Raw genomic sequence first — 12721 nt, 5'->3', positions numbered from 1 at the left:
ACTGGGTCCTCAATTTACCTATCTTAGAAAGGATGGAAGGCTGAGTCAACCTTGAGCCTGGGGAGATTCGAACTAGCAGTAATTGCAGGCAGCTGAATGATAATAACAGGCTATTAGTCTGCTGCGCCACCAGGCTCCTTTTAAAAGGAGAGAGGAAGGTTTGTACTTTCTGAAGTACTTAACAGAAACATTCTGTTAACTAGAATTAACTCATTTGGTCACATTTTCTGTTTGATCTACCTTGGGAGGGCTGACAGACAGAGTTGCTGGTCCCAATTGAGGTCATTAAATGAGAACTGCCTGTAATCAACACCTTAAAATTACAGTATAAATGATAAAGAATTAGTGTAATGTTCCACAAATTCAAGGGACATAACATGGGTAGCTCAACAATGTCAATCACTGGATTCTGAGATAAAAAAAAAAAAAAAACCCTTGAGAAGGAACGTCAAGGAGAAAAGTTGCAGAGAATTAATAGTAGATGAAGGCTCTACTGCACATATTCCAAAAGTCAAACAGGTTTTTCATTTATATATAATATAGGCTATAAATAATAAGGGCTATAATGCTTAATTCTTAATTACTAATTATTAACATTACCATCACATGAAATGGCAATATAAGAAGCAAGGTCATCAGCTACAGACGGCAACATATTTCTGTCCATTATGAAGCCTGAAATAATCCAATATTCCACAACAGCTCCCAAAACTGCATTTAATAGCTCAGCTATTTCATGTTTGAAGACCTGAAAAAAGAGTACAAGTTCTATATTGTTATTATTGACTAACATATACTCATATTTGTCTGTATATTATTCACTTTAATAAATAAAATGTTTTCTGAGTTGTTAGGAGTAAAGAAATTACTGCTTCAAGATAGTGGGCCCAATATGAAGCTACAAAAACTGTCTGATGTGGTCCAGATTGTTTCAAAGGTAGTTCAATATGATACAAACCCCCCCCGAAAGATCTCTTATCTATCCATAATCTAGCAACGGTAAAAGGTACAAATACTTTTAAACTTATTTTTCAGCAGAATAGGACTTTTTTAAAGGGAAGTTGGAATTAATGAGTGGATGAAGCATGCTGAACTTCATAGAAATTGGTGGGGGGAGGTTGAACATCTTTCAAATCAGGTTGGTTGTTTTAGCAGGCTGAGGGATGACACAGAACACAATTATCATTTTTGTGAATAATATATATGACAAAATTGAGACTGTGGGTCTTTTGTGCAAAAGAAAGGGATATTCATTAGGAATAACAATTCTTCTTCCTCATGTAAAGCAGGTAATTGTCAGGTTTTCAGGAGGAACGTAAGGGATTACTTTGGTGTTCTTTTCCATAGAAGCTAGCTAATACAGTTAAGGAAAAAAAATATCTACGATTAGATTCCGATAACAATGAAGAAACACATATGATAAAACTAGAATGTCTGTTAGCTTTTAAAGATCTTTTTATCTTTCCACATGCTGTTAAAAGGAGGCTGGTCACAAGGATCACTATGAATGGAGGATGGGCCTGTCAACTGTAAAAACTATACTTGCATTAGACATGGTTACCAGCACTGGTAGCCTTTGAGTTACGAAAGTTGGGACTGGGGCAGCTATCACTAAGTGATGCAATCATAAAGCAATCCAAACAGTCCCGGTTGCTGCTGTAACCCCAAGATGCACAGGTTGTTAAATGGGAAATCCTAAGTAAAAAGCACAGGAATATGATAGGATGGCATGTACACAAGTGGAGGAAGACTGAGGGAAGGAGGGCTTGGGTGTATGTATGTTAAGTGTAGAAAGGTTGAGGGAAGGACTGGGTGCATGTGTGCGAATGCAAGACTAAGGGAAGGAGGACAGGGCATGGCGCTTAGGAAGGCAGGAAAGACTTGTGGCCTTTCCTGTGGGCTATCGCACTGAGAAAAAAAACCCATGTGTGTCTGTACTGTTGTCAAGAAACAGTCGCTAGATGTATATTTCATATGCACAGGTAATTTATATAATAATCTGTGCCATACTACAAAATATCAAGTCTGTATTACATTGAAAGTATGCAACAACGAATATTTATTAACAGAGCCTTTCTGAAAGTGGGACATCTAAAAATATTATTTTTCCTTCTTTATATTTATATTAGGTAAATCACTTACATCAATTCTCCTGTACTTTTCTCTGTATGAATATATAACCCAGTCTATTAGAATATTTATTTGTTTGTTGAAAAGCAATGAATCGTTTCCTAACCAAAAGGTGTTCAAAAGAACAGTCTGTGGCATCACTAGCGGATTATGTGAGTCACTTCCTTCATAAAGCCTGTAAAAGAAAATTTCATTTCTGGATTTAACTACTTAATTTGTTAAGACTTCAGTATGCTGCATATTTTCAAAACCTGTAGAGTTTAACAGTATAACAAAGAATCTATAGAATGTGTGATAAATAATGAAGTGATGTTTTAGGCTTCATTTTAGGCTTCATTTAATGTAGAAGCTTGCTATCTTGTCATTTAGAGGCGGCTTCTTGAAGAACAAAATATTTTAATCCATCTGTTATTTCAAACAAAGGACTACAATAGCTGAAGTTCAATAGCTCAACCACAGCATACAATAAATATGAGTATCAAGATTGCCTATTAGCAAAGCTATAATATAATATTGTTATCTTAATTTACAAGATGATTTTTGTTTGTATGTAGGAACTTCAAAACTAAGAAAGAAACCACATTAGAAAATATTATGGAGAGCAAGGCAGAAAGGTGAAATCAACATTAAATAACTCTTTATGGTCTAGCTAATCAGGGTTAAACAGCCATGTGCCTTTGGATACAAGACCTGTAATTCTCAAGAAACAAAGAAAATGATACAGTTCACAATTTCTGGAGGATATCAGATTTCCCATACCTGAGCTAAAGTGGACTCTCATCCCACAAACATGTCCTTAAAAGTTGTGGGAAACATTATGATTTATATAGTAACTAAGATAAAGATTATATATTTCACAGGAAGGAACTGCATTCTGGAAATTTGGAACGGCTAAACTGTAATATGTAATATCTGTCTCTTAGTTCTCCAATGCACTTTACAGTGTATTACAGCAAATTGTGACTTTTATTTGCAGGTTGTATAAAACAATTTTAATTTGCTGCAGTTAAAACTTCAAATAGAACACCTTCAATACTTAAAAATATTATTTTTAAAATGATTTAAATACATGTCACGAAATAATTAATTATTGCAATAGGGCTGTACACCTCATTGAATTTGAAAGCAAAAAGGTGCTTTGCAGCATACAGACAAAAATGTAGGCCCTTGCTTGAAACTCTTGAAATCAAACATGTCTTTCCTGGGTTAAATGACAGTGTGCTGGGCAACTGCACAATCCCAGGAAAAGGCACAACTGAATCCAAAGTGATGTACAGCCCTAATATTTAATGTATACATTTCTAAGTAGAACAGCCTATCTTTGAAACAGAGAACATAATTTACTGTAAAACAAGATCCACTTTAAAAATATAAACAGAAAGGCTAACAGGGAAAAAAAATACCTTCTTCGTAATGCCAACACTTCAGCCTCAAACAAATTCATAACAAATGTCAGTAATTTTTTGTGAAACGTTCTGTCCACATTTGTAGTTTTTGGCTCCGTGATTGAATGACAAATATTATTGTAATGAAGACAAGAACTGTAGAGGAAAAAAAAAACCCCACAATAATTAAGATTCTATCAATTTCACATATTTTCATGTACCTTTGTATTTACCACCCAGACATTTACATTTAAGTCCAATTCTTTGGGTTCTGAGAGTGTTCTCTATGTGGTTATATCTTACTGGAACAGAGGTCTAATTTTGCAAAACACTGCTGAGCATGAAAAAGGGTTGCTGATAGGTATAGAAAGGAAATTTCACAAGGATACTTTCAAAATAAGGAAGTAACTATATTTAGTTTTTATTCCGCTGCTCTTCAATGTGTACAGAGAAATATATAAAATGATATCTACAACAAAGTGTCATAACTCAGGAAAGTACAAGGTGCTTCAGAGATCATATATTTTTGATAATCTATTGTTCTACAATTACAGGCTCCACTTATTATTGTGAGGTTGTTAAAAATCCAATATTTGTCTGACAAAACAGGTAAGCACAGCAATAGGTTTTTTTTAAAAAAACAATCCTTGTATCTTTGTATACACTTGAACTAACATTTTGACAGTTTTAAATTACTTAAAAATGGTTTTGCTCATGAACCTCATCTTAGAAAATGTGCATCTGATAGTAAAGCAATTAACCTTTTTGCTAGCTTTGATTGCACTCAAAGCTTTTTAAAACTTCTTTTTCATATCTATTAATAGTAGCTGATCAGCAGAAAAAAATTCTTAACATTCACTTCATATGAAAATCAAACCAAAACTCTATTTGCTGCTCCGCAATGATGTAACAATTTCATTAAGGTTTTACCTGACAAGCGTTTCTATCAGAGACCATGTTCCATTCTTACAAACAGGACATTGAAGAATTTCAAGGTAATACCGTAGCACAGAAGGTGATTTCCAAGGAGGATTATATTCGAGGAGAGTATACATTATATGAAAAAACTGGACAGAAAGGGTAGGGTCTGAATTGCCCTGCAAGCAAGCATGAATGTGTATCAGTTTCATGTTCTGCACCAAACTTAATCTGATTATTATTTTAGTTTAAAACTGAATGTCTTGAAAAATGTAAGAGTGATTTATTTCACACGCATACCCTATATCTTTCTATATTTTATCAAATAATATTCTTACTTTTGGGGATCTATCATTTAAGCAGAATCTCTACTTCACTGCAATCTACTTTCTTCATAACTAAGTTGAAGGTAGTATTACAGATGAGTTTGGCAAAGTTAAAAACTCTTACCCCTAACCCAAATACCATCTTCTCAGAAAAAATGAAGCACTGCCTTAGCTAAATGGTATTAAATTGGCCAACTATCCCATTACAAAATCTTTCTCAAGAAAACTATATACTGTCAGCTAAGCCATCTAACATTTAGGAGGCGAAGGAATGCTGATAAACTGTGAAAAGTTACTGGAAGATGAGCAGAACTTTGGGAAAGCAAAGGAAACTAACTTCCTAGACCAGGAGTGTTAAACTTGCATTGTCACGGTGGCGTCACGTGACGTATCGGGACTTCCCCCCCTAAACCGGGAGTAGACGTGGCCAGAGCATGACACATCCAGTCTGCGGGCTGCGAGTTTGACAGCCCTGCCCTAGACAATGTTCATTACATATTGCCTCTTTGTTCTTTCAAAACACCGCTATCTTTGTAGTCCTGCCCCCATTATCTCATAGTTCCATCCCAATAGTCTCACTGATTGCACATGATTTTTTATATCTAGTGAAATGTCTGGCTAATATAGCCAATCGTATATATAGTTTAAGTCTACAAAGAGGGTGTGCAATCCCAGCTTTCTTTAGGTCTCTCTTTAGGTCTGCCTCTGTCAATAAACTAATTTATGCTTAATGTAACGTGTCTTAGTCTTTGGTTTAAATATACACCTAAAAAATTATATCACAATGTACAAAGGTACAAAGATTACCACACAATCTTAATTTTCACAATCTCAGCATAATTGAGTTTCACTGTGGTTAACATTTATCATTTCAAGATGTGATTTTTTTTTTTTTTTTTACAGTAACAAGTAAAATGTTGTTCTCACCTGGAGGATATGCTCTAAAAGTGAATGAATTAGTTTAGCAGGAGGAATACAATCTTTTCCAGAGAAAAATTCTGTGATTGCAATTGGTAAAAAATGATCATCCACTAGTTCTTCCAATATCTTGTTTCCCCTGGAACAGGGAGCATTTTCAAGCTAAGAAGTAAACTTTTAAGAATTATTATTAATGTACTTTTATTAGGTGTTAACAAAAATAAACAAAATCTTTCTGGATTCGTAATATGAATTCATTGACTAATCAATTATAATTCTGTTTGAACATAACTTAACAGCATAAATAATAACTTGAAATTTGGTTGATTGAGGAAACAAATTCTATTTTGACTGGTTGATAGCTAGTATTCACAATTTTACAAGAAACTTCATTAACATTTGTTTTTATCTTATACTTGATTATAAACAAAACAAATTAATCTAAATTTTCAGACCTAAACTGTTTTTAAGACTCCACTTCCCAAAAAAGTGTTACAGATATACTGTATTTAGATTAAAAATTGAAACTGTGAACAAATTTGTTGTCCAAAAAATATTCCCACAAGAGTGCTAGTACTGTAACTACAAAACATCTGAGACGAAAAGACATTCACTATGTTTTAACTAGGGATTTCATGTTCTGTCAATATTAAGCAGGGTGGATAAAAATCAATGATTTTTTTAAAAAAATCAAAAAAAATCAGATTTTTTTTTATTTAAATCAGATTTTTTTGATTTTTATCAAATTTATTTTAATAAAAAACTTTTGGGGTAAAAATCTATCGTAAGACAGTTTTCTATTTAAGATACATAAATAATTTAGTTTATTCAGCATGAAATGGAGCTTAGTTATGTAGCATGAGGCTGTATATTCTGCAACACTGGGACTATCGGTGAGTTAACAGTGGGTCAAAGGAGTAGCAGAGATGACAGTTGCTCTTTAAAAATTATGATTTAAATCGAGTTGATTTAAATCAAGCCTTTTTACTAGTGATTTAAATCATGATTTAAATTGTGATTTAAATCAATGCGATTTAAATCAAATCCACCCTGATATTAAGTCACCGTGTTATCTAATGTTATCATTAATTGCAGGATTCACACCCTAAACAAATGTTCAATTACTGTGAAATATGCATTTGTATTGAGATATTCCTGTCAATATTTCAATAGTCATAAAAGATAGATTTACAATAGTATTCAAGTGTACTTAATTACTCCACAGTAGAGATTTTGAGGTGATCCAGAGAATTAAAATACAGAATTTTGTGCATTTTTTGTACATGTAGACTCTTTAGTACTTGGGATTGCAATTACTATTACTGTTGCTGAGCATAACCAGTTATAACCAATGAAGAATTAGTTCACATTTTTATAGTAACAAAGTTTATTATTCCTTCAAGAATTTGTACATTAAACTAGTTTATTTTAAAGTTAAGAGCAAGCAAATCCAGTTCCATACTCGCTTAAGCAAAAACCTATGGCTGTCACTATATTATAGTATCATATATGCTTAGTATCCCTGGGTAAAAAAGAACCTGCTGAAATTCAGTCCTTCCAGAATAGCATTTATAGTGAAACAAAAGGAAAAGAAACATGTGCATGGATACACTCTGTGTATCACTTTTAGGCATTCCTTCTAACTTCATTGTTTTAGAATCTTACCTCTTTGTTGCAGTTTATCTTCTGGCCCATTTGAGTGTATTTGCTTAGCATTGCCTATCAGTTAAAAACAAGTTGTTCTTGTTACATTCAATTTGTTACATATAGTGCATAGAAATATTACATGACAAATTAAATAGGCATATGGTTTATCAATCCTGCTAATTTCTAATAATACTGATAATTATAGTCAAATTCATTTAAAGGACTTTGCAGCTGATTCCTCCTAAGTCTAATTTTTTCTGATAATATTTTATATTACATTTCTTGTAAAATACGTATTATGTGCATATATATTACCTTATTGCAATTTCCTTATTTGACAAAGTTTCTAATAGGCAGACCTATTTTTAAGTGAATTGCTAAAACAGATAAAAATAGATCTATATTTCTGCTACTTTTGCCCTCTAAATGTCTAGCCTCTGATATTAGAATGTCAGATATAGTATAACATTCATTTTAGATTAATTCTTTTTAGATTAATTTCTATAAAAACACCTTTGTACAATTTTTAGCAACTTTACCTTCCAAAATAGTTCAAATTGTTCCGAAAGACCCCAACAACCTGAAAAGACTTTGGAGGGTTCTAGAGGAGATAATGCCTATTAGGTTTCCATTGTTTAAAGTAGGTATCAAATTACCTGAAGTAACAAGTGTAAGACTGAAACAACTTTCACTATATTCAGTTCTGTCTGAAAAATATCTCAGTTGTTCTTGAATAGTATTCACACTTACTGAATAGGTTTTAATTTTAAAAAATGCTAATAACTAAGTCAAGCATCTCTTCTTTAAATACAGGTGGTTTCCAACCCCTTCCACTGGTAATTCATTTTTGGGATTTCATATCTGAGGTTTAGTAAATCTTAATGTAATATCTCAAGCTTCCTACATTTAACTCTTCACCCAAGGTCATCACTGGATGTCTTTGCTCTGGCTATTTTTAAATCAAGAGTTGGAAACCTTCACTAAATTGAAATTAATAATGATAGCCAAACTAAGTATATTAGAATAATTTTGGCTCAACTCTATTTACATAAGTTGTATTCTTCTATTTGCAGTTGCTTTTGTTCCTGTTCTTTCATACCATGACAGCAAGAGGTTTATAAAGATTAGTGCTTGCCTGTTGATAATATATATGCTTGATAAGTGCATTTTTCATTTCATCAAATTGCGTATCAATCATTGCTTCTCTCGATTCTTGCTCATATTTAACATTTTTCTTCTGGTATTCTTCAATGTTGCTTTTAATTTCATTCTAAGCATTACATATAATACATTATTTTTTGTACAAGCAAGATGTTAGCCAACATAATAGTATGGACTCAAAAAATTGTAATTAAAATATAATTAGAGCAGAAATACAAAGCTTAATATAAAATAGTACTGTTTATATTGAACCAATTGTAAATCAGAGGGAATAAGTTTGAAGAGAACCTGCTTAAACAGTCAATATATACAGTAGGTTTCAAATATCTATATACTATATAGTAGTTTTGAATATGGGGATTGAATGAGGAAATCCAGGCACAGAAACATATATTGTTCTTGTTCAAGATTAAGCCATGATACATGAAAAAACACAGCCCATCAGAAGATATTGTTTCTAATTCTGCTGCTTCTAAAAGCAATTTGGCAAAATTCTGGATGTTCTGGTCTTACAATCACAGGGTTTATATTGTTGTTGTTCATTGGCTAATAGGTATGAATACTTTAGATTGGCTTTTTGCCAGTCATTTTTTTCAAAACCATTTGTGATACTGCAGAAGGAGTTTGCCTTGTCTAAAACTGGGAAATGTCTACATTCAATTAAAACATCTTTTGATTTTGCAATCTGGTCTAGTTGTATTCACAGCAATTATCATTCCTGGATTATTGTTAGTATTGAAACATGTTTTGGATAATTTTGAATGTATATTTTTAAACAGACAATTAAAAATATTATTAAGATTAACATGGATTAATTTAAGAGATTTGGAATAAAGAACTAGAATGCCTGACATTAACAACTTAATAGTTATGAGTCAAATAGTAATACACATGTTTCATGTGATCTTATCATGAGTTTTATTCCACATTAGAATGTTCATGTTTATTGGACACATCAGAAATTCTTAGGAAAAGGCTGGTAGTCAATTTCAATATGCTCCAAGTATAAAATCATGGAGGGAATACTTGCATGAATATGGGCTTATCCTATCTAGAGAAGTATCCACAAATTTGTTAATATGGTTTTAAGAACAAAAACGTGTTAATTTTTAAAGCCAGTTTGGTCTAGTGATTAGGAGAAACCAGAAGACCATGAGTTCTAGGAAGGTGTGTTGGATACGTTCGCTACCTTATTTGTAAAAATAATAAAGATGGAATATAAATAACATTATATAAATAAACAAAATAAAGAATGTAATCTTAAATATAGTGAACATGGAATTTGGGGGCATACCAAAGTTATTTGTTTATGACGGAAAGAGAGATCCACAATACTTAATTCAGTGATATGTGCTCATTCTGTCGTGAGTAAAAAGAGTGATAAATTATTTCATATGATTAAGGTTTAATGCTCTGTTCAAATATTGAATTGCTTTCTCTATGTATTCTGATGTGTTTATATGCCTTTTCTTTCATTCTTCTGTAAAGCAAATAAAAACAATAAAAAATCAGTCCCTAATTTGTTTGTAACAGACAACTGTGACTAAGTGTATCTTTTGAATTTATGTTCTGCTAACATGAAGGAAAATGTAAAATCTGTATGTGTATGTGTGCCAACTGTATTCACATTTAACAAGTTACTATTTAATTGGGCTGAGGCTGTAATAACTCTTCCCTCCAGTTAAGCAATTCTTGACAGTCAGGATTGGTTAATCTCAAACATACAAAATCACAAGCATGCCCTGAATAGTGCCATATCTGATTCAACATAAACAAAATAATGAATGTAATGATATCTAATGATTCTCACTTTAGAACCGAATCTACTATTTTTTTATGTAAAGTTCAGAAACTAATATGATACAGTTGGAAGTATTACACAATGATAATTTAATTTAGAACTAGTTGATCATGACTCATCAGCTATGTTTAAAGCATGAATTTTGTTTATATACTTGCCTCTAAAAGATAACTTCCTAAATAACAAATTGGGTAGCATGGAGCCCCAAAGAGTTGTTTCAGTTTTCCTTGATTTAATATTGTATTATTAGTTAAAACATGGGTAATATCCTTTGGTGTGCTTAGTGCTGTATAAATATTGGCCTCCCCAGCTTTTAGAACTCTGAAAAAAATGGAAAGATAAATATTTCAAATGTAAATATGATTCTATTTCAAAAGCTAAGTTTATAAAAATAATAATTCTTTCCCATAGTCTTTCCCATAATCACAAAATGGATATGTATTTTTCGGAGTAGAAGACGCACATTAGGTTTTGGGGAGGAAAACAAGAAAACAAAATCTGTCTCTGCCTACCAGCATCCATTGGTATTCATTTGGCTAGCATCCTTGCAGAAACAGTAAACAGCCTGATCAACTTCAGCACATTATTGCAGTCTGATTCAGCACGAGCAGCTGATTGGCGGTTGGATCAGCCTCCTGGAATACCGTCAATCAGCTGTTCCAGGCTGAGGCTGCCAGGATCACCATAGCATATCACTGCCGATCACCGCCTCCGAGCACTGCATTTTCAGCCTTCATGCGTTGCATTTTCAGCCTCCATGCATCACGTTTTTGGCCTCCGCACACCCTGTTTTTGGCCTCTGTGCATCGCATTTTTGGCCAGTTCCACAGAAACTGGCCAAAAATGCAATGCACAGAGGCCAAAAACTAGGTGTGCGGCAGCCAAAAACACAACGTGAGGAGGCAGTGATCGGCGGTGATATACTGTGGCAATCCCAGAAGCCTGGAACAGGTCTAAAATGGAGCATGCAGAGGCTGAAAACATGACGCGCAGAGGCCTAAAACAGCCAAAGGGTGGGGGCTGGCAGATGGACGGGGCTTCGGCAACATTCAGTGTATAAGACACACAGACATTTCCACCCACTTTTGGGGGGGGAGAGGTGCGTCTTGTACTCCGAAAAGTACGGTATGTGTTTGTGAATATAGGTGCTTGTATATGTATGTGTGTACATGTATGTAAATCTCTCTAACAGTGCTTCATTACCTATAAAACATTCTATCTATTCTTATTACTATAAGTGAATGTCATGAGTTCTCATTGTTCAAGCTCTATTAACTGTTTCAGGTAGAAATGATGTTAAGGAAAGAAATAATACTGAAAAGTAAAACACTGAAAGCTAAATAATTAAAACAACAATAACACTCAGACATTTTCTAATGTTAAATTTAAGTGCTCTCAACCTATTTCCAAATCAACAGAAAACTATTTTGGCTTGAAATTTGGTCTCTCCATAACCAATTTCTATCCTCTCTTGCCTGTGTTTGGAATCACTGAAGTCATCTGACTTTCTTCATCAGTAATGAGTGACAAAATCAATCAGATTTTATATCTTGTTGTTGCATTTGAAATAGTATTAAAATAAATGGAAAAGTACTACTTGAATGTCAGTACATCTAAAGATAACTTATTTCTGTCTCATGGATGGCAGTGAGACAAATATATCATGGAACATGACAGAAAAACGTTGCCATGGTAAATTTGTGCCATGGTTTGATGTAAATGAGGAAAGATCCTTAAAATAAAACATTGGTATACATGCGTGTTTATATACATTTGTATACCATCCCGTCTAAGATTATCATATTTACATTATACAGTACACATTTCGCACCCTCTCCCTGACTTGCACATCTCACGCACTGCCACACACATCTTGTCCGCACCCCACCTCTTGCTTAAACTTCCTGACTCTCCCACACACCTTTGTGCATTTCCTCTCTGTAATGGCATGTGGGGATAGGATAGGATGGGTGGCTGGAAAATATGCTCAGGTAAGAGAGGGCATACCCACAGATGCATAAGGGACAGAGGAAGACACTCAGAAAAGAACTAATTTCTGAGGATGTAAAAGAGATGGAAGGAGATTTGTACCATCAGACTTGCAATGTAGCCTTACAATAAGTAAGGTAGAATTGGCTTATCTAGTTATGTGTCCAATCTGGTCCACTTGAGGTGGTGACACTCCCACACCAAGCTGCAGCCACTTACAATTGCCTAGGGCTTGCGGTTTCTTGCTGGCTCCCCCACCCTAACTTTGGTTGCTTCAGCTAGTGACTGTGGGATTCACTTAACAATAGCAGCTGGGACTACAGGGATTGTCATTGCTAAACAATGCTGTCCTGCTTTATGACCACATTGCCTAGAGATTGAAATGCCATTCCCAATGGTCATCTAAATCAAGGGCTATCTGTACAGAAACAGAATTTTGTTCCATT

The 12721-nt window shown here is 33.8% G+C and overlaps 1 protein-coding gene across 5 annotated transcripts in view; it reads right to left on the bottom strand.

Moving 5' to 3' along the window:
* Nucleotides 1–12721, bottom strand: part of SLF1 (SMC5/6 complex localization factor 1) — a 31689-nt gene that overhangs the window by 13431 nt on the left and 5537 nt on the right. For 3 of the 5 annotated variants that reach the window (XM_034440684.3, XM_034440682.2, XM_034440683.3), the window contains exons 5-12: nucleotides 10445–10607; nucleotides 8460–8594; nucleotides 7343–7396; nucleotides 5687–5839; nucleotides 4446–4612; nucleotides 3534–3671; nucleotides 2143–2305; nucleotides 601–748 (exon numbers count right to left, since the gene is read on the bottom strand). In XM_034440684.3, the coding sequence (XP_034296575.2) occupies nucleotides 601–748; nucleotides 2143–2305; nucleotides 3534–3671; nucleotides 4446–4612; nucleotides 5687–5839; nucleotides 7343–7396; nucleotides 8460–8594; nucleotides 10445–10607 (1121 nt within the window). The remainder of the gene's footprint in view (nucleotides 1–600; nucleotides 749–2142; nucleotides 2306–3533; nucleotides 3672–4445; nucleotides 4613–5686; nucleotides 5840–7342; nucleotides 7397–8459; nucleotides 8595–10444; nucleotides 10608–12721) is intronic. The other 2 variants (XM_087885893.1, XM_087885894.1) reach the window with 1 other exon arrangement.

This window comes from Pantherophis guttatus, chromosome 2 (genome assembly GCF_059756535.1).
Source record: "Pantherophis guttatus breed Tessera chromosome 2, ASM5975653v1, whole genome shotgun sequence".
Classification (NCBI taxonomy): domain Eukaryota; kingdom Metazoa; phylum Chordata; class Lepidosauria; order Squamata; family Colubridae; genus Pantherophis; species Pantherophis guttatus.
Note: the sequence above shows the minus strand (reverse complement) of the source record. Positions and strands in the feature narration are given on the sequence as shown.